At 45.7% G+C, this 27062-nt stretch overlaps 1 protein-coding gene across 4 annotated transcripts in view; it reads right to left on the reverse strand.

Annotated features, from left to right (window-relative positions):
• Positions 1-26055, reverse strand: part of LOC128830912 (KAT8 regulatory NSL complex subunit 1-like) — a 120310-nt gene extending 94255 nt beyond the window's left edge. Inside the window, exons 1-2 of one of the 4 annotated variants that reach the window (XM_054016819.1) lie at positions 6470-6596; positions 3577-3664 (exon numbers count right to left, since the gene is read on the reverse strand). Coding sequence is in view for 2 of the 4 variants with exons in the window: in XM_054016818.1 (XP_053872793.1) it covers positions 17542-17939 (398 nt within the window). In the remaining 2 variants the exon portion in view is untranslated. Of the gene's footprint in view, positions 1-3576; positions 3665-6469; positions 6597-17541; positions 18065-25918 lie in introns of those variants that run through there. The other 3 variants (XM_054016820.1, XM_054016818.1, XM_054016817.1) reach the window with 3 other exon arrangements.
• Between the last annotated feature and the right edge of the window lie 1007 nt (positions 26056-27062).

A 27062-nucleotide genomic window follows, 5' to 3' on the forward strand; every position in this document is an offset into this window, starting at 1 on the left:
TTCTCCCAAAGGGCTGGAGGGTGCTATGCATTTTGTAGGGGTAACCCTTGAGCACTGGAGACCCTAGTGCAATGATCTCAGCCATGGATGGATCTCGAATTGTGCATGAAAATGTTGCCAGCATGTGTCAACTTTAAGAGCTTTTTTCCCCTGGGGGCTGTATCTTGGGAACCCCTTGTTCACATTGTCCCAAATTTGGTTCACTGACCAAACCCCACTTCCCCATGAAGTGCACAAAATTTCAAGGCAATCCGAGTAACTGTATGGACTTCAGAGCACTTGAAGTTGAGCTTTAAACAGAAAGCCTGTCTTGATCAAATACAACAGAGCTGGTGGCACTCTGCTATAATTAGAGGGAAAATGGGGGGGGGGGGGGGGAAGAAGCACTACATACCCATCATAGCATAGCAGGCTCAGCGAAGTGCTGAAGTGGCTCATTCATCTCAATGAATGAGTCTTGGATAAAAGAATACCCAATGGAGATGAATACAACCTGAAACAATAGTTCTGAGATGTATGAACTACTTCATTCACGTAATTGACTGTCCCATCTCTCCATCCCAGTACTGAAGAGTTTCTGATGCAAACATGCCCATTCTCAGATCCTCACCCAATATCCGCAGTGTGTTCTTCATGTGTGCTCCAAGTATGCCTGTTCTAAACTCTCCATCCAGAGGGGCAGGGCTTTCCCAAAACCTGGTTCACTTGGGGGACGGGGAAGAGGGAAACAGAGATAGGCTCAGATACCCTTTGGGCAACAAGGCAACCCAGACCTTACATGAGGGAGGCAAGGAAAGGGTCTTAGACCCTCCCCCTTCACAAGGGGAGGGGGCAGAGGTGAAAGTAAGTTGGTACGGGCCAGTACAGCATACCGGCAAGAGCCGGTAGGCCGTGCTCGACTGGACCGGCTTCCCCAGGCTGGCGCTTTAAAGGGCCCAGGGCTCCTGCCGCTGTGGGGATAGATTCATAGATTCTAGGACTGGAAGGGACCTCGAGAGGTCATCGAATCCAGTCCCCTGCCCGCATAGCGGGACCAAATACTGTCTAGACCATCCCTGGGAGCCCCGGCCCTTTAAAGCGCTGCCCGAGCCCCGGGGTAGCAGCAGCAGGGCTCCGTCGGCAATTTAAAGGGCCCGGAGCTCCACTGCTGTAGCGGCGGCCAGAGCCCTGGACCCTTTAAATCGCCCCTTAGCCCCGGGTTTAAAGGCCCTGCCTCTTCCGGTTGAGGACACGCCTCTTCTGGTTGAGGCCATGCCCCTGCTCAGGACTCCAGCGTACCAGTAAGTCCTTTAAGTTACTTTCACCCCTGGGAGGGGGCCCCAGACCCTGGCATGCACACGCACACACACCCACGCACATCCAGAAAGCAGGGCTGGATCCCAGATTACATTTCAGAAGTAGGCAGAAGAGAGGGGTTCAGATGCACCAGATCCTGCCCCCCCGCCCCACACAGAAGGGTAGATTGTGGGGCTGACAGGCACCCTATCCCTATTCTCCCCCAGGTCCCCAGCTTCCCTTCCCTGAGCTCCTCAATCCCTCTCACCTCCCCTCTGACTCATCCTTATTTATCTCCCTCCCCCGATGCAATCCTAAACCCCCTTACCCTCATTCCCCATAGTAAGCAGGCAAACTGATGTGCATATGAAACTAATTAAAAAAATAGATAATTCTTGCATTCTCCACACTAGATAACAGAATAAATAGCATTGTAGTGTAATAGAGCAGTGGTTCTCAACCAGGAGTACACACTCGCCTGGGGATACGCAGAGGTCTTCCAGGGGGTACATCAACTCATCTAGATATTTGCCTAGGTTTACACCAAGCTACATAAAAAGCATTAATGAAGTCAGTACAAACTAAAACTTCATACAGATGACTTGTTTATACTGCTCTATATACTATACACTGAAAGCAAGTACAATATTTATATTCCAATTGATTTATTTTATAATTATAAATGTAAAAATAAGCAATTTTTCAGTAATCGTGTGCTGTGACACTTTTGTATTTTTAGATCTAATTTTGTAAGCAAGTAGTTTTTAAGTGAGGTAAAACTTGGGGGTACGCAAGACAAATCATACTCCTGAAAGGAGTACAGTAGTCTGGAAAAGTTGAGAGCCACTGTAATAGAGGGTGTTAGCGTGCTAGTGATGGGTGATCTACAAATACCTGAGAGGAAAAATAGCTTCTCTCCTCTGAAAACTCCTGGTGCACTCCACTAGCTGTTAGCACTGCAATACGTATGAGCATGAGACACTTCAGAGGAATCTTCTTACATACACTCCAATCACCATCTTTAGCAATAAAAGTTGTCTACATTAGGTCAATATTGTCATTTTATACTATATGGTTTAAACTTCTGGACACCAAATTGAATTACCAGTTGAAGGCAATGAGAATTCCCCATATAACACCAGTAAAGGAGGTCCCTTCATCCAGCAACACCAAATTCTCTCACTGTATGGTCCCATTTATGATGGATACCTAGATATCTATTAAGGAATTTCAGAGGCATGAAAATCTACAAGTCAAACAAAATATCAGTCATCATGGCAGTCATCTCAATGCTCCAATATTAAGCAGGATGTTTAATAGGAAGCAAATTTATAACAGGAAGAGTCAGCACATTTCTTTGCTCACATTCTTCTACGAGCAGATGCCTTTGCAGCAAGATAACAATTTAAAGTCCAACTGTTGATCTTGCTCTGTTGTTTAAACATAGGCAGCCCTAAGGATGTACAGAAGAACATACTAATTTTCCTGTTCCAGAACTCTGAAGGACACCATTACAGTACTGGCATTAGCATGGGATTTGATATTATGCTAATTATATTCTCCCTTTCTAATCAAGTTGTTTCCTTAGCTAAATGACTAAGAGAACCACAAATGTTTACATACTCTGATCCTCAAACCCTAACGAATCTAAGTTAAATATTTAACATTTCAGACTTGGATAGAAATAAGCCTTTTCACTTTCCATAATAATTCACTCCCAGATGGTAAAACAGCAGAACGTCACTAATTTGCACTAGCAGTTATGGCTTTTGCAAGTTGGAGAGTGAACAATTCCAAAAAATAAATACACCTCTACCCCGAGAGAACGCTGTCCTCGGGAGCCAAAAAAAATCTTACTGCGTTATAGGTGAAACCGTGTTATATCGAACTTGGTTTGATCTGCCTGAGCGCGCAGCCCCCCCCCCCCCGGAGTGCTGCTTTACCGCGTTATATCCAAATTTGTGTTATATCGGGTCACGTTCTATCGGGATAGAGGTGTAAATCACAATGAAATTTAGTTATAACTGATAATACTTTGTATTCATCTCGATAAGTGTTTTGTACCGTGTTTTGTAGAAACAGTCAAATCAGGAACACAAAACCTTACTACTGCACCCTGATATTAGATCTTTCAGAAGTGAAGCAAGACCACTTGGCAACATATGCAAGTTAATATGTGCATCAGCAAGGTTCTGCTGTGACTGGAAGGCACGTATAGTTAAGCATTTGTACACTGGGAGAATATTAAAGCTTTTTCACTAACATTCAATACAATCTTATTGCTTCCTCTGTCAGCCTCACCTGTAGTATTGTGCTGGGTTCTCAAATTATAATCAAGTTCTCAACTCCAACTGTAGTTCTCTAGTAATGTTTGTCCTCATGTCTAATGCTGAAACAGATTAAACAAATTAGGTTTTGACTTTTAGTTTAAGTTTACATGACAGCCAAAACAGATGTCAGCTTAAATTTGTTGTGAAGAGTGTCTAACCAATATGTGATGCTTAGGTAAATGCTGTACTGTTTTTGCAGATCTAGCCTCTCCCACTACTCTAAAACACTCTAAATATCCAGAAAGCAAGCTTGGGTTACATCTAGATGCGATTCCAGTTAGATCCTAATACAGTTCCCATCACCATAGCATGAGCAACTCACAAAATTCTGAAGTGTCGAAGATATAGTTCTCTCTTCTTTGCAGTGTGCAGAGACTGGCGTTTTTTTTAAAAACTGCAGTGTACTGTGAAAAGCCTAATCAAAAGTAGGATTTATGTATTTTTTCCTAAGACAGAGTTTCATGGACATCCCGATCTCTTTGGGGAGCGAGTTCCAGACTCAGGACCAGTTATCAAGAAAGTTCTCTGCTGCACATGCAAGTCTAACTCTTCAGGGTGACAATTCCATTCTTCCAATGCCAATTTAGAGTCTCTGATCCTATCAAAGTCTTACAACACATGGATTAATTCCTTTCTGAGACTACTTCTGCACACGGGGGGGGGAGAGAAGGGGAAGGAGGAGAGAGAAGAGGAAAGGTACCGGGGGTGCCTGGGAATTCCCTGTGTTTATCAGGATCTCAGTGACAACATCCAACCCCCAAGACACACTCACATTTTTAATTTAGTTAGGTGGCCTCTTCAAGAACAAGTGTACATTGTTTTAAAGAGATATCCTGTGTCCTATTTCAGCCTCACTGAATTGAATTCTTCCAACACTTAAGGGACTTTACTAAGGTGGGTTGCCTCTAAGATCCCTGAAAGCTGCACAGACACACAGCAGCCTATTTAGCACCGCTCAGACGCTCAAGGAACCCACCCGGGGACTTGCCACAGCCACGGGAGGGGTATCTCTCCTCTGGCCCCAACTCTGCTGGGGTGCGGCCAGGGAGGGGGCGACCCAGACCCAGGGGCTCCCCCGGCCCCAGGCACAGCCAGGGCGGGGCTTCCCCAGCCCAACTGGGGTCAAGGGAGGGATGCCTATCCTGAAGCCCCAACCCCAGAGCTGCCGTGGCGGGGAGAGGCGCCTCTTCAACCCAGCCCAGGTGCTGCTGCAGAGAGAGCATGCTGGAGGAATCCTCTCTTCCCGCCGTAGCCCTGAGCACCCTCCTACACCCCAAACTCTTCATCCCCAGCTCCACCCCAGAGCCCTCACCCCCTGCTCCCCAACCCTCTGCCATAGCCCTGAGTCCCTCATCTCCGGCCCCACCCCAGAGCCTGCACGCCCAGCCAGAACCCTCACACCCCAACTCTCTGTCCCAACCCTGAGCCCCTCATCCCCGGCCCCACCCCAGAGCCCACACACCCCTGCACCCCAACCCTCTGCCCCCTCCCACACTCCGAACCCCTTGGCCCCACCCCTGCCACACATCACCTCCATATTGGTGCACATAAAATTCATTCTGCACATGGGTGGGGAAAATTAGAAGGAACACTGCCGGCAATATGCTCATTAGTAATTTCATACAATTTTTGGATAAGAGATTTTAATTGGCAATCCTACAAGTCTAATAGATGGTAAATTTTTGCTAGCTCACCAAATCTGATGTTCATTATTAAAAGAAGTACATTCAACTCTGAACTGATACCATCTCCTTCTATATATCAAAATACTATATATGACTCAATCACAGTTCAACTGCTGAGAAGACTTCCTGGAGCCTCTGATCAAGTCCTAGTTGCACTACTACATATTATGCATCAATCACGTTAAAGCTAGGAACCTCAAATTATTTCATTCTCTACATAAGAGGCACACCCAATTGCATTTGATTGTCATTGTCCTGCTGCGAGATGTCTCTCTAAAGCAGGATTCGAACTCAGCTTGCTGGTTCCCACTTTCATATTTCATCTATTAAGCCAGCATCATTTCCACCTGGGGCTCAGAAGATTACACTGCAGTTACAAAAGCAACATCTACAGTATAATTAGCTTCCAGAGTGTTCTTATTTTAAGTAGAGCAATATGAAAATGATTGCTAGGCAGAGCTAGGAAATCAGTTTCCCTGCAGGCATAGCTAGCTGCCAACAAGGCTTCGAAGTATGAATAAACAGAAGACCTGCTCACATAAATTCCTATCAGCTAATTAGTTTTGCTCACTGTATTCAGAGTGACACAATGCTGATATGGAAGAGATTTTGTCCCTAAAAACAATGAATTCATATCAAATATATGCAGATAATGGCAACCATTACTTAGTATATGGACTCATTCGGATTTGTCATATCCCTATGTAAATTCCCAGTCAAGAAAAGAAAGTGAATTGTATTTTAAAATTTCAATTTAATTATCAATTTAAAAGTTACTCCACTAAAATAAATCTCTACAATGCTATATTAATACTTAGAAATTCATATGTTTATTACATAGCAGCAACTAAGCAGACCTTCATTGTTTTCAGAGCTCATCTACATGTTTACAGCCTCTCAGGAGTGTAAGAAAGTAACACTGTAAAACTGACTACTGATACAGAAATCAAAACTGACTACATGCACCCGCTTTCAAATACAAAGAGCACACCAAGAAAAGAGATTTTTAGATCTGTTTTAGTAACAAATTCTCATGTGAAATGGGATAAAAGATCTGCAATATTTTTTAAGTTGTGTCCATTTAAAGCCACCGGGTAAGGAAGGCTGAATGAATATAGCACCCCCAGCTTTCCACCCCCCCCCCCCATAAGTACCCTCAGAGGAATTTCTTAAAATTACCTTTGAGATTGCTTCACTGGTATCTGCAGACAGACACATTAAACTTAAGGCACTTTACATCGCTAGTAATCGTATGACTGACTGAGAATGTGCCATTTTCAGTCACATTATAGGTGGCATTACCAGCTCCTCCTAGAGTTCAGGTTGCTTGATACTGCCCATTATAAGATGGTTTTTTATCAGGGATGTGCCTTCTGCTGTTCCTGTGGAAAAAAGTCCAAATTTGGCAGTTATCAGCCTTTGAAAAAGTTTCAGTTTGCATGTGGTCAGCAGATTAAAGAGTTTGGCAGCTACATTCTCCAAAGGTTATCTGTACTGGGAATGCTCCATCCTGCGGTTGAGCTGGAATTACCTTACAATCGCTGTTTCTGACTGCTGGGGGTCATTGCACCTGGCACAAAACTTTCTTCATTATCTTCCTGCTGACATTCGGACAGGGTGGAGGAGGACACAACATGACTAGAATACAGAGGGAAAAGAGCTGTACTGGAGGAGGGGTGGCACATGCGAAAACAAGCAATCAGAATAGAGAAGAAAGAAGACTATGCCTGTCAGGCTGTGCACAGAGAGAGTCTGGGAGGAGACAAGGTGCTGCAAGGGTGGAGGGGGAAATGATTGGAACGGACTTGGCAAAAAGATGGTACTGGAAACCAGTGGAAAGGGGCCAGGGGAGAGATGTTAAATGAGAAGCCCAGGACAGGATAGACATGGAGACTTGAGAGTAGAGCAGTGTTGACAAACAGATTCATACATTCCACGGCCAGAAGGGACCATTGTGATAATCTAGTATGGAACAAGGGCAGAAGGGTATCAGGATTAGGGAGGGAGATAATGCACAAGAAACAATGACTACTTGAGACACCCCTCTCCAGAACCCAGAATGGAATCCAAGATTCCAGTTTCAACATTCCTCTGTCAGCAAATATCTGTGAAACTAACTGCTATATGTGGGTCTCATCCTCATCTAGTGGCTGGTCATCTGCCTTTACGTGAAACTACTACAGCCATCAGTTACTCTATTACCCAAGTGGTTGTGCTATGGATTCAAAGGTTCCAACACATCCGATGAAACACATGGGTGTCAATGTTTCCACATAAAACATTCCATTAAGTTTAGTTAAACCCACACACACAGAGAATTACATACAAAAGCCTACATTAATAGAATGTTAAGACTGTAAATTCAAGTACTCAAGTTATGAAATGCCAGAATTAACACTGCCTGTGCAAACCTAATTCGACTCCCCCTGTGTGTATGCATTATTATGCAGTCCTAATTACATGACTGTTTTTGCCATAAGATCTTTGCCTCACTCAGTGCACAGAAAGTACCATGCTCTAGGAATGAATCAGGATTATGTATCGAAAGGAGCTGTTGGTACAACCCCTGCCTCATTTATAGCTGAAGCTGAAATGTGTTTAGTGCATGAGGCAAAGGACTGCATGAAGAGAAAGGATGTTTTCATGGTTAAAGCAGTTGAATGTTGCAAGAGAAATTTGGAGTGCATCACTGTCACAGCCATGGAGTTCTTATGTGATGCTAGGCAAGTTGCTTAAAAATCAAACTTTACATGGGTGGTCACTACTTGTGCATCTCATTTTCTGGGTGCCCAGTTCTAGACCATGGGGTCTAATCTGCAGAAATGTTAAGCACTGTACAACGGCATCTGAAGTCAAATGGAGACGTGCTCCGAACATAGAAAGTGTTATATAGTGCTACATACTCTGAAAAACATGAAGCCCTCAGCCTCTCAATTTGGGCACCCAAACTTAAGACCAAAGTTGTCCACTAATTTCTCAGTGCATCAGTTCTCCAGCTGCAGAATGCAGCTAATGCATCTCATCTTACAGGCAAGTTTTGAAAATAAGTTAGTGTTTATGAAGCACACAGCTACTAACATTACGATCAACATAAAAAAGCCGACATGGAAATAACGTGCACTAAATAAGGCATGGGGCCAAACTCTGAAAGACTATGATAAAACAAAATGCTGAATAGCTGCTCCTCAAATAAGCCCTATCCTTCCTATGTACTGAATGAGGGAAGAGGTCCTTTGAGGGAAAAAATAGTATGCGATCATATAGTTACAGAGTATACTAACACACGCACAAGAAGGGCAAAAAAAAGTTGCGTAGACAACCTTAACTTTGGCATGGCCTAACTTGACCTCACAACCTTAAGTAATACTGAAAATTAATTCTGCTTTTGCAAAAAACAGTAAAACCGTAAGAACGGCCATACTGGGTCAGACCAATGGTTCATCTAGTCCAGTATCCTGTCTTCTGACAGTGACCAGTACCAGATGCTTCAGAGGGAGCGAAAAGAACAGGGCAATTTATCGAGTGATCCATACCGTCATCCAGTCCGAGCTTCTAGCAGTCAGAAGTTTAGGAACACACAGAGACACAACCACATCATGGTTAATAGCCATTGATGGACCTGTCCTCCATCAACACATCTAGGTCTTGTCTACATTACAGAGTTTTGTCAACAAAAGTGATGTTGACACTCAAAAAGCGCTATAATAAAAATCGGTATTGCATGTTCACACTTACTCTGTCAGCAAAGCACGTCCACACTTGGGGCACTAGCATCAACAGTATGAGCAGTGTGCTGTGAGTTCCTATCCCACAGCCCAGCTCGACACCTTCTGCCGTTATATCTTGTGGGAAAGCGGAGTGGATTGCAGCGCATCTTGGGACTGGGCTCAATATCCTGTGATGCATTGCTTTCTGTCCCAGCATGCCACAGGCTTCCAGCTTTCTTTCATAGCATTTTTCAACAGCCCTTCTTTGCTGTGCAACCCGGCATTTTTGTGAGAAGGAATGGATCCCACACTGCTCTCTTATGCTCTGATAACTGTCATGAAGACATTGCGGATGGCAGTGCAGTTAATCGCGAAGTTCCTAACTGAAGGGGACTCGCAGTTGCCTGACATGCTGTGTAATATGGATAGGAACAACTTTAGATTGCTTTTGGCATTCACAGAATAGCTGCAGAGGGTCACTTTTGGGCTCAGGAAACAAGCACTAAATGATGGGATATCATATCATCAGACAGGTATGGGAGGACAATCAGTGGCTATAGAACTTTCTGATGTGAAAAGCCACCTTCCTGGAACAGTGTGCGGAGCTCGCCCCAGCACTGCGGTGCAAGGACACCAGAATGAGAGCTGCCCTATTGTTAAAGAAGCGTGTAGCACTGCATGGAAGCTGGCGACTCCAGACTGCTACCGGTTGGTCACGAATCAATTTGGAGTTGAAAAGCTGACCATTGGGGATGCATTAATGTAACTGTGCAGGGCAATAAATCGCATCCTGCTACGAAGGACCGTGACTCTGGGAAATGTGCGTGAAATAGTGGACAGCTTTGCAAAAATGGGTTTCCTTAACTGTGGAGGGGCTATAGATGGCAAACACATTACAATTTTGGCACCAGACCAGCCTGCAACGGAGTACATCAATAGGAAGGGGTGCTTCTCCATGGTGTTGCAGGCGCTTGTGGATCACCCTGGGCATTTCACTGACAACGCAGAGTAGTCCTGAAAGGTGCATGATGCATGCACCTTCAGGAACACCAACCTGTATAGAAAGCTACAAGCGGGGACTTTCTTTCCAGACCAGAAGATTACAGTGGGGGATATGGATATGCCTATAGTGATCCTGGACACCCGGTGTACCCCTTACAGCCATGGCTCATGAAATCTTACATGGGAAACCTGGACAGCAGTAAGAAGCAGTTCAACAACAGGCTGATTAGGTGCTGGATGACAATGGAATGTGCCTTTGGCAGATTAAAAGCGCACTGGTGATGCTTTTGTGGCAGGTTAGACCTCAATGAGGATAATATTCCGAGGCCCGCTGAAGTATCCACAGGGCTCTTGGCGGTGGGGTCGCCACTGAGGATAGCGTCCAGCTCCTTATAGAACTAGCAGGTCTTAGGTACAGCATCAGAGTGACTGTGTCTCCCTCACCTAATGGTATGCCTGCCTCAGCTCCGTTATCTTCACTCTGCAGTGCAGAGTGTCCCGATAATAGCTCTTTTCACAAAAGTCTTGAGAAATGTGCCCATAGGCATCCCAATTCCTATGGCTCAAGCGCAGCTGTCACTGCACAGCCTCCTCTCCCCACATACTGATCAGATCCAACAGCTCCACAGTGGTGCAAGCTGGCGAGCATTTGCTGCAATAACCTGCCATGATCAAACAGAAAATGGAATTCCAAAAATTCCCAGGGCTTCTAAGTGGGGGGTGGGGGCATGGTTGATTACCTGGCTGTAGGGCAGTGGAGTTCAAATTGTTGACCAGAGCAGTCACAATGGGCATGGCGGGACACCTCCTGGAGGCCAATTAAAGCAATAAAATCCAGTGTGGCGTCTACTCTGGCACTTGTCAACAAAAATTTTGCACAAAAAGCTGTATGTCTACCGTCAGGGTGGTTTTATTTGTCGACAAAACTTTGTAGTGTAGACAAGACCAAATTCTTTGTTGAACCCAGGTATACTTTTAGCTTTCACAATATCCCAATGGCAGTGAGTTCTACAATTTACTGTGCACTGTGTGAAGTACTTCCTTATGTTTATGCTGCCTATTAATTTCGTTGGGTGACCCCTGGTTCTTGTATTACGTGGAGGAGTAAACAACACTCCTGTATTCACTTTCTTTACACAACTCATGATTTTATAGACCTCTATTGTATCCCCCACTCCCCTTCATCACTTTTCCAAGCTGAACAATCCCAGTCTTTCATCTCTCTTTCAAATGGAAGCTATTTCTTTTTTGTTACCATTCTCTGTACTTTTTCCAGTTCTAATATATCTTTTTTGAGATGGGGTAATCCAACTGCATGCAGTATTCAAGGTGTGGGAGGACCATGGATTTCTATAGTGGCATTTTATTTTCTGTCCCATCTATTCCTTTCCTAATGGTTCCTAATATTGTTAGCTTTTTTGACTGTTGCTGCACACTGAGCAGATGTTTTCAGAGAACTATCCTTGATGACTCCAAAATCTTTTTCTTGAGTGATAACAGCTAATTTAGTCCTCATCATTTTGAAAGCATAGGTGGGATTATTTTCCCAGCATGCATTACTTTGCATTTATCAACAATCAATTTCAGCTGCCATTTTGTTATCTGGTCACCCAGTTTTGTGAGAGCTCTTTGAAACTCTTCAGTCAGTTTTGGACTTAACTATCTTAAGAAATTTTCTATCATCTGAAAATTTTGCCACCGCACTGTTTACCCCCTTTTCCAGATCATTTATGAGCATGTTGAACAGCACTGGTCCCAGTACCTCTCTCCACTGTGAAGAATGACCATTTATTCCAACCCTTTGTTTCCTGTCTTTTAACCAGTTACTGTCCCATGAGAGGACCTTCCCTTTTATCCTATGACTCCTTACTTTGCTAAAGAGCCTTTGATAAGGTCACTTTCTGAATGTCCAAGTACACTATATCCACTGGATCACCCCTGTCCATATTTGTTGACACCTTCAAGGATTAGTTAAGTGTTTTAAGTAGTGTTTGTTTACTTCAACAAAAACAAAACAATATTTTAAAATAATTTTACTACAAAGGCAACGTTAGAGCATGTACAGCCTCCACACCATAGTCTCCTAAAGTTTTTCAGCTCACAAAAAAGGCAATACAAAATTAGGTTCAAAAGGAGATGCACTGCATGCATCAAGAGGGAAACAAAACATGGAATATCGCTTCAAATACAGCAACTCCCCAGAGATTAAAAGCTTTGCAGACACCTACTACCCAGAGGCTATGAAAACATAAGCCTCACCTCTCCAGTAAGGTTAAGCAGCGCAGCACCACCTCTGTCAACCAAAAAGCAGCTGGGAAGGACACTGGAATTTCCACCAAGGTCCTGATCCTGGGCCTTTGCTCATAAGTTTTCATATCTACTTTTGGTTATTAAGTCATCAGTTCTGAAGATCTACCCCTCTACCCACTAGGAGGGAAAAGCCTCCTGGACCCCAGAAGGCCTGACTCCTTGGGCAAGGGTGCTCTATTCAGCCCCTTCCTTAACTTCCTAGCAGATGAAGCTCTCCATCTATTGCTCTGCCTCTTCCAGCCTGCTTTATTTGGGTCCTCTTACCTCACATGAATAGCTTTCTAGTGCTTGTCACTATAACTTATTTTTCACTGCTGATACTCAGTTCTGAGCAGTGTAGGGAAACTGACAAACATCAGGTCAATTTCACTTTGCTGATTCTTGTGAAACCTCTGAAGACCAACTGAGACAATTGGAGCTGTTCACTGAAAGAGTCATAGACATAGGCTAGAAAGGACCAAATATAAAAGATTCCACCCTCCTCACAACAGCCAAGAGGTTCTGCTAGATCAGGGATGGGCAAACTTTGGCCCGCGGGCCACATCTGGGAATAGAAATTGTATGGCAGGCCATGAATGCTCACAAAATTGGGGTTGGGCTCGGGGTGCTGGCTCTGGGGGTGTGGCCAGAAATGAGGAGTTCAATGTGCGGGACGGGGCTCCGGGCTGGGGGAGTGGGGTGTGCGAGCTCCGCCTGGGGAGGGGGGTCAGCTCTGTGGTGGGACTGGGGGTGAAGAGTTTGGGGTGTAGGAGGGTGCTCTGAGCTGGGACTGAGGGGTTTGGAGGGCAGGAGGGGGATCAGGGCTGAGGCTGGGGCAGGGGAAGCAGTGCAGGCTCTGGGGTGGGGCTAGGGATGAGAGGTTTGGGGTGCAGGAGGGTGCTCCAGGCTGGGATTGAGGGGTTCGGAGGGGGATCAGGGCTGGCGCAGGGGGTGGGGAGAGGCTCAGGGGTGCAGGCTCCCAGCAGCGCTTACTTCAAGTAGCTCCCGGAAGCAGCATGTCCCTTCTCCAGCTCCTATGCGGAAGCGCAGCCAGGCATGCTGCCCCATCCATTGGAGCACGTAGGGGCTGGAGCGGAGCCATCCTTCGGCTTCTGGGAGCTGCATGGAACAGCCCCTGACCCTGCGCCCTGGCTAGAGTGCCGGAGTGGGGCCATGCCATGGCTTCCGGAAACCGTGTGGTGTGTCCCCCAACCCTTTGCCTCGGCTGGAGCGGGGCCACGCCACAGCTTCCGGGAGCCGTGTGTTGAGTCCTCCAACCCTGCTTCCCAGCTGGAGCACCGAAGCGGGGCAAGCCCCAGATCCTGCTCCCCAGCAGGATCTCGCAGGCTGGATCCAGCCCGCGGGCCGTAGTTTGCCCACCCCGAGCTACGTAGGATCATGACAATGAATGTTATCAGACACCTATTAATCAGAGGCTTATAATGAAGATGAAACTCCTGAGCAGGAAGAGGGGCAGCACCTTAGTAAGAATCTTAGCATCCTCTATGTGGCATGAGGGTGGAGACTGCTTTCTAGAAGGATGCTGCCTCTCAGCAATGAGTCCCTTCCATCCACTTCTAGCTAATAAGTTACCGGGAGGGGGGGGGGGGGGGGAGGAGGGGGAGAAGAACAGAACACTCACCTCACTAGATAACTCGAAAATAAACAACAGGAAGAGGATCATTCAAGAGCTGGATGATGCAGCCTAATCTGTAGGATTATGTGCACCATAAAAATCTGCTGTTAAAAAGAGCTCTTTCTTCCAACCATCTCAAAGTACTTAAAGGTTAATTACAGCCCTAAGACACAGTAACCCCTAATTAACAGATCAGTAACCCCTGACAGGGGTAAACTGACACACAGATTAAGTTACTCTGCTATAGTCCAAGTGCATCAGTGATAGGAACAGAACCAAGATTACCATTCTCCAAGTTTTGTGCTCTTATCAGTAAATGATCAATACCATCATTATAGATTCACAGATTCCAAAGTCAGAAGGGACCACTGTGATCATCTAGTTCAGGGGTGGGCAAACTTTTTGGCCCAACAGCCACATCTGGGTATTGAAATTGTATGGCAGGCCATGAATGCTCACGAAATTGGTGGTTGGGGTGCGGGAGGGGATGAGGGATCCGGATGAGGGTGCGGGCTCTGGGATGGGGCCAGAAATGAGGAATTCAGGGTGTGGGAGGGGGCTCTGGGCTGGGGCAGGTGGTTAGGGTGCAGGGGGTGAGGCTGGGGATGAGGTGCTCTGGGCTGGGACTGAGGGGTTTGGAGAGTGGGAGGAGGATCAGGGTTGTGGCAGGGGGTCAGGGTGCAGGCGAGGTCAGGGATGCAGGCTCCCGGTGGCACCTACCTCAAGTGGTTCCCAGAAGCAGTGACATGCCCCCCCTCTGGCTCCAACATGGAGGCACGGCCAGGCAGCTCTGTGTGCTGCCCTGTCCACAGGCGCCGCCCCTTCAGCTCCCATTGATCATGGTTCCCAGCCAATGGGAGCTGCAGGGGTGGCACTTGGGTCAGGGGCAGCATGCAGAACCCTGTGGCTGCCCCTAGGGGTAGGAGCCAGAGGGGGGACATACCACTGCTTCTGGGAGCTGTGCGGCAAGCCCCCAGCCCCGTGGGAGCTCGAGGGACAGATTAAAATGTCTGGAGGGCTTGACGCGGCCCCCAGGCCGTAGTTTGCCCACTCCAATCTATTCTGACCTCCTGTATAACAGGTCACAGAATGCTTCCAAAATAATTCCTAGAATATTCCTAAAATCTCTTTCAGGACAATATCCAATCTTGATTTTAAAATCATCAGTGAAAGAATCCACCACACACCTTGGTAAATTGGAACAATGGTTACTTACACACTCTCATAAATTTCTGCCTTATTTCCAATCTGAATTTGTCTGGCTTCAACTTCCAGCCACAGAATTGGGGGTTATACCTTTCTCTCATAGATTGAAAAGACCCTTATTTAATATTTGTTCCCCATGGAGATACTTACAGAATGTAACCAAGTCACCCCTTCACCTTTTTTGTTAAGCTAAAGAAACTGAGCTCCTTGAGTCTGTCACTGTAAGGCAGATTTTCTAATCCTTTAATCATTCTCATGGCTCTTCTCTGAACCCTCTCCCATTTACCAACACTCTTTCTGAATTGTGGACACCGAAGAAAGATAACCCTTCTATTCCTACTCGAAATTCCCGTTTATGCACTCAAGGACTGCATTAGCGCTTTTGGCTAAAGCACTGCACTGGGAACTCATGTTTAGTTGATTATCCACCATGACTCTTTTTTTCAGAGTCACTGCTTCACAGGATAGATTACGTAATATTGAAACTGCTGAATGCTCTAAATGCATCTTACAACTGTTGTTTGCATCTTATGTCTAAAAGTAAGAGGTTCTACATCCCAAACTAAGCAACTGGGGGGAGGGATAGCTCAGTGGTTTGAGCACTGGCCTGCTAAACCCAGGGTTGAGTTCAATCCATTTAGGGGGCAGAGGAAAAAAAAAATAATAATAACTGTCAGGGACAGTACTTGGTCCTGCTAGTGAAGGCAAGGGGACTGGACTCAATGACCTTTCAAGGTCCCTTCCAGTTCTAGAAGATAAAATTAATATAATATATGGAAAATAAATAGGTATATCAATTGTCCAGTCTGCTAGTCACTTCCTCCCTAGAAAGCAAAACAATAGCTTGTAATAAATATGCAATACTTTCAAAGCACACATATGGCCTCTATTAAAGCCAATGCATTACTAAATTAACAGTATGAAAACATGGTGGTTGTAATTCGTAATATACATCCAAAAAATCCCAATTTCACTATGCTTAAAGTTGTTTGTTGACAAGGATAGTGGTGTTTCAAGATCTCCATGCTCAACAGGAACAGTGAGTTTCAGAAAGGGTCTTTTTTTTTTTTTTTTAAATACAGGAAAGTTCTCTTTGTTTCTCCCCTTTTGTACTTTTCACCCCACAAATCATGGTCTGTTTTTGATCTTTTCCAACTATTCCATTTCTTTAGGCAGGGACCTCCTCACCCTGAATGTCTGTGAAGAGACACGCATTCTACTAGCACTATGGAAAATAATTCAATTACATTTTAAACAAATCAGTTCTCCTCTGTAAAGTCATCTATACATTACAATATAAACACCACAAAGCAGAAGTCCTAATTCTCAGATTACTTACAACACATACATTTACAACCTGAAGAGATTGTTTTGACCTAAAAAATTATTCAAAAGCCCTATGTGATGGTCTTAAGATGTTGGTTACCGTATTGTCCTTTGCCTCAAGAAAATGTTCTTATGATTCTATCTAGGTTTTGATAGAAGACCTATCAGGATAGTATTTAAGAATGTCACAACAACCTTATGAGATAAGGAAGTATCTGCATTTAAATTAGGTAAATGAGGCAAATAGTGACACCAAATCTCACACAGGAAATCTATGGCAGAACCAGTAATTGAACCAAGATCTCCTTCCAACTCAGTGCATTTACTACAAAACCATACTCTTCTTTTCTATTACTGAGAACTCATACTTTGTGTTCTTTTTGCCCAATGTTTTATTTTACCTGAAAAAGGAAGACCAGATTAAGTAAATTAAATTATATATGCTACTCAGAAAACCTAGCCAAGACTGAATTAGAATACTGAAGCAATTCTACAAAAATAAGCATGAAGTTTAAATCTGAAAGTATGGATCAGGTACTCAAGGGAAAAACTCGTTATGACAAAGCATTTATGTATTCACCCACGTGAGAGAATGTGGCCAGACTCAGCGTTCTGAGAGTAGTATCAGTAAGGAAGCGGTGAGCTGTATGAATGCGCACATCTGGTGACCGAGTTTAAAGGAGGAGCCGGTAACCTCAAGGTTAGAAGTCTGACTGATAGCGGGTGGGGCGGGAAGCAGTGGAGAAGTTGGCGACGCAGATTCCCGTCTCGGAGGGGGAGATGCGGATTTAGGCTTTGCTGTGAGCAGTTCAGGCGGCGGCGGCTTTCACGTCGCTGCGGTTGTCACAGCATCTCCTCCTCACCAGGAAGGGTTTTGCAGCGTGTACGGCAGGGAAGCGCCAAGTGACTCACGGCACTTTAAATCCACCTCAGGAAAACTCTCGCCGCAGCTGCGGGAAAGAAGCCCACGCGCCGGGATGACCCCGCCACTTCCCTCGGGCCCCAGGTGCGAGAAGGGCGGGTAACTTTGTAGCCCCGGTCCGGTAACTGCCCCCACCCGCGACAAAGCAGCCCCCGTTACTCACGCTGCAGGGGTCGGTACGGGTCGCTCCTCCTCCGGGCTTTCGCTATCAGTCTCCCCCCCGGAACCGCAGCTAGAGCCGCCACTACTGCTGCTGCTTTCGGTGGCGTCGGAGTCACAAGCCCCCTGGGCGGCCCGGAGCCGGGCGGTGGCGCTGGCCGCCAGCTGCCGCAGGTCAGGCCCCAGGACGCGGGGGAGGCCGGCGGGAGCCGCCCGCCCCATGTACCGCACCAGCCCGGCCAGCTGCTGCCGAACGTGCCGCTCCACCTGCTGAGCCTGCAGCGCCCGCAGCCTCCGGCACAGGCTGCGCGCCCGGCCCCACAGCGCTGCCTGGCGGCCCCGCACCGCTGCCTCCTTGGCCGGGGGCGGCTCGGGGAGCGCCGGGGCCATGGCCGCCGCCATGCGGGGACCGAGAGCGGCGCGTCACGGGGGGCCCGGGCGCCCCATAGGAGCCGCAGGTTCTGGCGGGCTCCTCTTTCCCTCCCCAGCCACCTCCCCACGGCCGAGCCCGGACAATACAGCGCCCAGGAGCGCCGCCTCCCTCCGCGCGCCCAGTCAGGCCCGCCACCGCGCGCACGCGCCTCTACAACACCCCCCAGCCCCTCCCCCGCCGGCCCAGCACATGCGCACACTGACCCCATCGGCTCCACTCACGGCGCCGTCCTCGCACGCTCCAGTCTACGCAAGCGCACTCTGAGAGCCCGTCTTCCCCTTTTATCTGCGCGTGCACCGGGCTGTCGCAGTCAACAACTCCGGTCGCACGCGGAGGGGGTCACCGCTCCCCCGTTCTGATTGGTTCTTTTGCTACTATCGCCGCCCCTCCCTGATATACTCTCCTTCAGTGGGGGAATTCTATCCAATCAGAGTAGACAACGCCTTCTACCACATACCAAAGGTAAAATGGACAGCTCACTAAACCAATCACAACTATCCCCCTCCCCCCGTAAGTACAGCCGACGCGATATAAAGCTGGACGGGTAAAAGGGGGAGTCTGACTGCCCTCCAGTGGTATCGCTAACACTTGCCAGTTTCCCCAGTGGCGGGGCTACACAGCCAACCTAGTGCCTCACTTCTGCAAGGAAGTCAGCCAGGCCCTGGGGATCCAGCTTTGTTCCATGCCCTCAATGCAAGCAGAGGAGCAAAAAGGAAGAAGCATGATTCCAGTGCTTTAAGGCAGAGAGGGCAAGGGGTCAGACCCAGCTAAATACACACACAACTGTGTCACTAAGGGAATGTACTTTAAGCACTCTTACCCAAGCTGTTGCTCCCAGATCTTTATAGCCCCCCACAAGCAAAGTAGTTAGCTTTGTGCTTCAGAGACCCTAACAGTTTTTCTTCCTTCTCTATTTACAAGCAGACATGAGAGCAAGATATTGGTGTTAGGAGTACCACACCAATATGCATCCAAAGAAGTGAGGTTTTTACTCACGAAAGCTTATGCCCTAATAAATCTGTTAGTCTTTAAGGTGCCACCAGACTCCTTGTTGTTTTAGGAGTACCACACGTTTCTCTCAGTGCTTCAAACACAAGCCCAACCTCAATCATCAACTGACTTTTTATCCAGCCAACAAACCAAGCATCCAGGTTCAGCAACTACCTAGGAATACTCTTCGGGACTTGTCACCTGGGCAACTCAGGGGAGTGCACTATTTTCAGTTTCACTGTTGCCAGCTCTCCCAATTTCTTTGCAATTCAGGTGAATTTGTCCAGAGCCACAATCATTCTAAAAAGCTCCAGCCCTCTCACATATTTCACTTCTGTCTCGGGGGAACCCCCTTAGATGGCTGCTTTCCCCATTGCCCCGCCTCTGGAGGAAGAGAAGCCAATCAGAGCTGCTGCAAGAAGCAGGTAGTGCTCCCACCCTCCAGGAGCTGACAATTCTCATAGGAGGAAAACTAAGAACAGTTAGAGCCCAACAGCTCAGGCTGCACCCTTCTTCCCTCCAATGGGTACCGGCAGCTCTTCTCTGTTCCTCCCCTTTCCCTTCCTGCAACACTAGAGCTGGGAATGATGAGTGAGAGAGTGCTCCCACCTCCAGCCTGGAAGGGGAAGAAGGGGATCCTGCTGCAGATCTCTGTACTGCCTCTTCCACCCCCAAAAAGAAAGAAAAGAAAAAAAAACAACCCTGGGACAGGGATGAAGAGACCCAGGAACTGCAAGAGGAGCAGAGGGTGAGTCTGGGAGGAGGGCAGAACTGATGGTGGAGGTTGGGAGAAAGGGACAGAACTAATAGAGGACTGGGGGAGATGCAAATGTGGGAGTGAGAGCTCCTGCAATGGAGATCAAAAATCACCTTAATATGTTTGGAAGCAATGGCAACACTAATTGTCACATACACTGGGGATGGGCAGTGTGAGTTCAAAAATCAAGACAAACCAAAACCAATTTTTAAATGTATTAATTTTGCTGCCAATTTCATGATTTTTTTTTTTAAACTGGGGCTGCCAATATTCAGTTTATATAAAGGCAGTGGACTGGGATCACAGTAGAAAGATCAACATCCTGAAAGGCAGGTGTGTGTGGGAAAGGGTTGTAGGAGACTGGTTTACTCACAGAAACAGTGCCTTTAAAAGGTCTTTTCATTGTATATATTTGATCTGGAACAGTGAACACTTGGAGATCTGACAAACCCGACATCAAACATGAAAATTAAAGCCATAAACACTGAGGCAGTATAACAAAAGCTTTCCATTCATAGATCTCAAAGACATATTACCAAGCTGGTCAAATATCATCTTCATTTTACCATGGGGAAATCAACTTGTCCAAGGTGACTCAGTAAGTCAACATAGCAACAGAACTGTGAGTAAAATTCAAGTTTGTCTCACAGACATGTGCCCTTTGCACAGGACCACACACTTAGTTAAACAGATAAACAGTGCCACAAGTACTCCTGTTCTTCTTTTTGCAGATAAACAGTGTTAACTCTGAACAGTTAGGTGACTAAGTTAGTTCAATAAGAGAATTAATTAGGTGCAGTACAAGTAAATTAAGAAGAAAAATTTAGTCTTTCAAGAAAATCAGAATAGCTATCATTTAGAAACTGACAGTCAAAGTCTTAACACAAAATAAAAAAGGTCATGAGAGAGCCAAAGAACACCTGCTTTTTGAAGCGAACTCTGTGACAAAGGAGAAGCAAGTTTTCCATCTATGGTCATCAGAAGCCTTTAAATTTATTTTGGGAGGGGACCACAACAATTTTATTTGACTGAAGTTCTACTGTAAACTGGAACAAAAGTAAATATATAACTATATTACATTTTATTGGTTTAAAAGAGGCTCGTGGCAAACTTCCTCTACCAACATAATGGGTTATAAAGATTATTATAACAGTCATATCTGATTAAATATTTTTCCCAGAATGAAAGGCTAAGGACAACAGTTAGGAATTTAGTGTTTATAATTATCTATCAACTTAAATGCACAAAAACTATTTCAATATTACGTTTTTACTGTATTTTCTAGCAACACCAAGGAAAGACTTCCATTACTAGCTCCTATTTTCAGGCACTTATAATTCTGAAAAGATTCCTCTCTGGGATGACATTTGTCATGCTTGATTATGAAAAGAAAAGGGGGCAGACGAGAAAGATTTAAGAAGGTCTAAAGCTCTCTTTTCCAGAGAAACCTTAAGAGAAGCATGCTTGCTTCTAGGCAAAGTTAAATACAAAATTAATGTAAAATCTGAAGTTAAATCCTTTTTAATTGGGAACTAGTCTTTTTGATATAATAATCAGAAAAAAATACTTATTGAGTGATTCATTTTTTTTAAGTCACTAATAGTGTTAGCATAAGGCTATTTTATAATTAAAAGACAACTGATATATTGCTATTTCTTGGAAGGCTGCAGCATTCTGCTTAAAACTGGAAATGTACAGTAATACCCTAGCACAATATACATCTTGTCATGTTTTGTTGCTTAAAGTGAAGTTCTTCTCTCTAAAACGTGAGACTAGAAACAGTGAAGTTTTACACTTAGTAGCTTCGATGCTTTAAAGATAAGTTAAACATTACCTGCCAATAATCCAGTATAGTAGCCATTGTTAGTGTTTTTTGTTAGCAGCTCAGTCACTAAGTTCCTTCAGAACATTTGGATGTGCGAACTGGGCCTGGTGATTTTTACAGCTTTTAATTTAACAATTTGTTCCAGCATCACCTCTTGTGGCAGCAATCTTTGATATTACCTCATCTATATTACCAAAAGAGAGTAGCTGTCTCCATCTTCTCTGCCATGAAGAATGATGCTCAGAAGCTAAATAAATGATTTCTGTTAAATTGGTTTATCTTCATTATTTGCTCCGTTTAATTCCTTGGTGATCCAGCAGACTCAATTTTTTCCAGGCTTTCTGGTGATCATATTTAAAGAATTTCTTGTTTCTATACCTTTAGCTATTTGCTCTTCAAATTTCACCTTAGACCTCCTAATTTCTGTCTTCAACATTGCCTGCTAGTTTATACTCCTTTTTATTAGTTTCACTACAATTAGATTTCCAAATTCTGAAAGATTTTGGCTGAGTTTGTATAACCTACTTGAACACTGCAATTTACCCATACTGGTTTACTTCTTGCTTTTTTGTTCAGAGGCATGCATGTTGTGACGTTGTGCAGTCTATATGGTTTTATAAAAACTTGATAATAAGTCAATATAATGTAACTGAGATGGTTTTAGAGAAAATACGGTAATAAGTGAATAACGTAACTGGGATATGCTTCATGCAAAAGGTCTCTTGTAAGGTATCATTACAAAGCTTATAATCTACTGAGTATGATCATCTGATTTGTATAAATGTACCACTCTTGTATCTAAAACTAGAAATATAAAATGTAACTCTGAGGGCCTATTGTAATTGTGCAAAGTGTGGACCATTAATGATGGTTTGGAATCTTGATGACTCCCATTGTCTGCAGATGGCTGTATTTACCTGTGAGTCTTCCTGTATATGTGTGTGCTGGCAAGTGAGTAATGAAGTCTTGCAGTGACATGTGATCATGTCACCTGAACTGGAATCCATCTTTAACCTGGTGCTTTTCCAGTGAGGTGGGGGTGGAAACCCAGAGAGACAAAGAGTTCCCGCCTTATGCAAAAGATATATAAAGGGGGGGAAGAGAACAGAGAGGGAGAGGAGCCATCATGAAGAATCCCCTAGCTATCACCTGAGCTGCAACAAGAGCTGTACCAGGGGAAAGAATTGTGCCCAGGCCTGGAAGGTGTCCAGTCTGAGAAAAACTTACTGAAACATCTCTGAGGGTGAGAGTATCTGTATTTAGTTTGATTAGACATAGATTTGCGCATTTTATTTTATTTTGCTTGGTGACTTACTTTGTCCTGTCTGTTACTACTTTGAACCACTTAAATCCTATTGTCTGTATTTAATAAAATCACTTTCTATTTAGTAATTCACTCAGAGTATGTATTAATACCTGGGGGAGCAAACAACTGTGCATCTCTCTCTATCAGTGTTATAGAGGGCGAACAATTTATGAGTTTGCCCTGCATAAGCTTTATGCAGGGTAAAACGGATTTATCTGGGTTTAGACCCCATTGGGAGTTGGGCATCTGAGTGCTAGAGACAAGCACACTACTGTGAGCTGTTTTCAGGTAAACTTGCAGCTTTGGGACAGGTGATTCAAACCCTGGGTCTGTGTCTGGAGCCAGACGGGAGTGTCTGGCTCAGCAAGACAGGGTGCTGGAGTCCTGAGCTGGCAGGGAAAACAGGAGCAGGGGTAGTCTTTGCACATCTGGTGGCAGCTCCCAAGGGGGTTTCTGTGATCCAACCCGTCACACATGTATTCTCAGACTATTGTTTCCTTATATAGCAAGCATCCGTGCCAAATCTAAGGCATTTGTTTTCTTTACTTTTGACTCCATGGCCTTTTTTGACTAGATTCCTTATTTTATTGAAATCTCCCTTTTCAAACTTATCTTTCTTCTCCCTAGTCAGTGACATGTAAATTTCACTTCTTTATGGTCACTATTACTTAGCGGCTCAGCTATTGTTAATTCAAGCACCTCAAACTACAATAAGATTTTCAAATTAATCCTCAAACTCAAAATATACAGTTTATAGAGAACTTTATTAACCCTGTTAGAATGGAAACTCTGGAGCAACCTGGATTATTGTTGAGAAACTGTGCCACCATAACAAATTGTATTTTAACTCTGACCTCAGTTGCCATTCCATCCAGCACCTCTCTAGTGGCTGTAAGAGTTTCTATTGAATTTATTTCATTGTTAAGTTTAAGTATCTAGTCTAGAATTTTAAAGAAAGTCACCTGATTGACCAGATATAGGACCACGTGACAGTCTGCTGAAAGACAGCCTGACATAATAGTGTTGAAACCCTAATTATATAAACTGTTCTACATGTGAAGGCTCCAATGCTGCACCCAGTGCCAGCTCCAGGGCTTTGGCCGCCCCAAGCAGCCGAAAAAAAAAAAAAAAAAAAAAAAAAAAAAAAAAAAAAAAGCCGCGATCGCGATCTGCGGCGGCAATTCGGCAGGAGGTCCTTCGCTCCGAGCGGGAGTGAGGGACCGTCCGCCAAATTGCCGCCGAATAGCTGGATGTGCTGCCCCTCTCCGGAGCGGCCGCCCCAAGCACCTGCTTGCCAGGCTGGTGCCTGGAGCCAGCCCTGGCTGCACCTAAAGCAGTTTGCAGGGCCTAATAGTGTCAATTGCTCTCATTTGTCTCAATGGTTGAAAAATCTGAAGCCTAATGATGTTCGGTAAGACTATGATTTAGTCATGGAGGTCACGTCAGTCACGGATTCCGTGACTTTACCGGACCTCCGTGACTTCTTCAGCTTCAGCTGTCCGCAGCTGAAGCCAGGGTTGGCGCCGGGGCCAGGCCTATGCTCCCCACAGTGGGGCTACAGTTGGGACCATGCACCTCTGCCCCACAGGTTGCAGCAGGGGCCGCCTTCGGGGCCATGTGCCTCTGTCCTGCAGCTTGCGCTCCTGCCCCCGTGTGCTCCTACCCCACGGCTTGCGGAGGGGGCTGCAGCTGGAGCCTGCGCTCCTGCCCCGTGGTGGGGGCTGCAGCCAAGGCTGTGTACCTCTGCCAAGAGGTTTGTACGATTATTTTTAGTAAAAGTCACGGACAGGTCACGGGCTCCGTGAATTTTTGTTGCCCATGACCTGTCAGTGATTTTTAGTAAAAATAACCATGATAAAATCTTAGCCTTAATGATTGGAGGTGAAAGAGGAGAGGCCACCAGAAGGGGCAAGGAAAGTGAGATATAAGCAGTGTTCTACCACTTTTCCCTCCCCCTACCTCCACCCCCCTCACACCCAAAACATACTTCCACTGCCTATAGCCACTGAAGACATAAAACTGAAGCTTTTTTAGAAAAATCTAATTTATTTTCACTATTTATGTTGTGTTTGGAACTTAATTCATTATGGATAGATTTAGTTTCATGTTTATGGCTTTGGGGCTTGTTGTTTTTTTCCTTAGGTAAGTGTGTTGAAGATACATAGACAGAAGTGTTTCTTACTCTAGCCCAAAAATACTGAAATTTTGGGAATAGAAGTTGATTGTTAGTGATCGTTAGCACCAATTAAAAAAAAAAATCAAAAGATGATCCACTTTGTCCTCATTTTGCAGTTACAAGGAAAAAGAAGCAGTGAGCTGCATTTAGATTTCAGGTCACACTTTGGTATCTCTGAATTACTCCTTAGAAATTAGTAATGCTTGGAAACCAAGTATTGAAAGCCTGCAAGACATTTTAATGGAAGCTTGGGCAAATATTGTACTCTATAGCCAGTGTGTTTCAAGGAAACAGAATAGCACTGGTCACTGAACATGCCTAATGCTTAAAATAATGGCATCTTCTAGCAATTCCCTACATTAACGAAGAGGGTATAAAGCAGTAAAACTCCCCTTCCTTCACCACTCCAAACTAGTAACTTTCCTTAAGTTTACATCAAACGGTCTATTTTACCCTCAAAATCCTGAGCATTCAGAAATCAAACCCAAAGGACAGGTGCTCACTCTTCATTACCATTATTCCTTCCTAAACAGCCCATCTATAGAGGTCTCAGAGGGATAAACATTGCCTAATTCAACATTTTTGGCAGCCACACCCCAGTCTCCAGACCTAACCAAACCTGGTTCAATCATTTTTCTCACAATTATTCAAAAGCTGCAATAAGAGTAAAGTGTACTATATTTGAAGCTCCCTGCTAATCAGATAGAAGAACAAATAAAAGTGCAATACCAAAAAAAAACCACAAAGTCTTTCTTCCCACCCTATACATTGTACTCCTGCCATCTCCGTTTATTCTGGATGCATTCTAAAGTCAGAATTGCCTGATTTTTGCCAGGCTTGTGAGGAAAGTTGGCTGAAAGTTATGGGAGATGCCAGTAGTCAGACATTTCTTACCTTCACGTGACTCCCTTGCCTGTCCCATCGCATTTTGTTCCACCCATTTTCTTTGTCTGATTGAGAGAAGCAAAGCTCTGCACTGAAAGCCACAGCAAAAAGTTTGGAACTGGAATACTTTTTCAACCTTAGTATTTAACCTGGAAGGGAAAAATTAGAGAGCAAACATGAGGAAGCTCCTTTTGTGCCTCTTATGCCCCAGGAGCCCAGTCTCCAGCACTGCCAGGACAGTGTATTTCACTGGCACTAAACTCACACACACAATTTTTTTTTTTTTTAAATCCAATAGCAGCTACCCCAGTGCAATGTAAATGACCCTGGAGTCCTTCAGGAAAGGACTCCTGCACAAACTTCCTAAGGGCAGGAGACAAATTCAATCCCCTATAAAGAGCTGCTGAAGAGGGGAGACCAAAAGCTGCCCAGAGGATATGTAGTGGTGGTGGCCTGTGTGTGTGAGACCCGGCCATACCCTATTCAGTCCCCCCTCCCCCCCCAGGCTCCAGCAGCTAACACAGGCAGGAATAGCTGAACGGAGGATGGGAAGGTGAAGTGGAGGAGGCCAAGGCCAGCGGGAAGTGGGGTGTCCGCGGGGGACCTGAGGCGAGGCCGGCGGCGCGAGACAGGGGACCTGAGGCGGGGGCGGCAGCGCGAGGACAAGGGGGCGAGGCCGGCGGCGCGAGACAGGGGACCTGAGGCGAGGCCGGGCGCGCGGGAGGGACGCAGGACTGGGGGTGAGGCGAAGGGACAGTCTGAGGCAGGGCCCGGGGCCAGAACCTCGCACCTGTCCGCCCCGCTGCTCGCTTCCCTGAGTACAGACGAACCTCCTAGCACGGCCACCGTCCGCTTCCAACCCGGTCTCTCGCCCTGCCCTTCCTGCCTCTCATTGGCGTGACCTGTTGCCATGGGGATAGATCCCACCCCTCCCGCCTTGGTGGTACCAGCCAGGGTGGCAGGTTTCGTTTCCGGTGCGCGCGCCGGAAGCGGATTGCAGAGGCTCTTGGGAGTTGTAGTTTCGGCTGTCGCGGACCGGCGCTAGAGAGTTGTGAGGAGGTCGGTGTCGGGGACCTGGGACCTGCATCTCTCCATCCGTGGGCGGCTCCGAGCCGCGGTGTGCGTCGCGGGCGGCTCGCAGCATCTGCGTGTG

The sequence above is a fragment of the Malaclemys terrapin genome, chromosome 2 (assembly GCF_027887155.1).
Source record: "Malaclemys terrapin pileata isolate rMalTer1 chromosome 2, rMalTer1.hap1, whole genome shotgun sequence".
NCBI classification, from domain to species: Eukaryota; Metazoa; Chordata; order Testudines; family Emydidae; genus Malaclemys; species Malaclemys terrapin.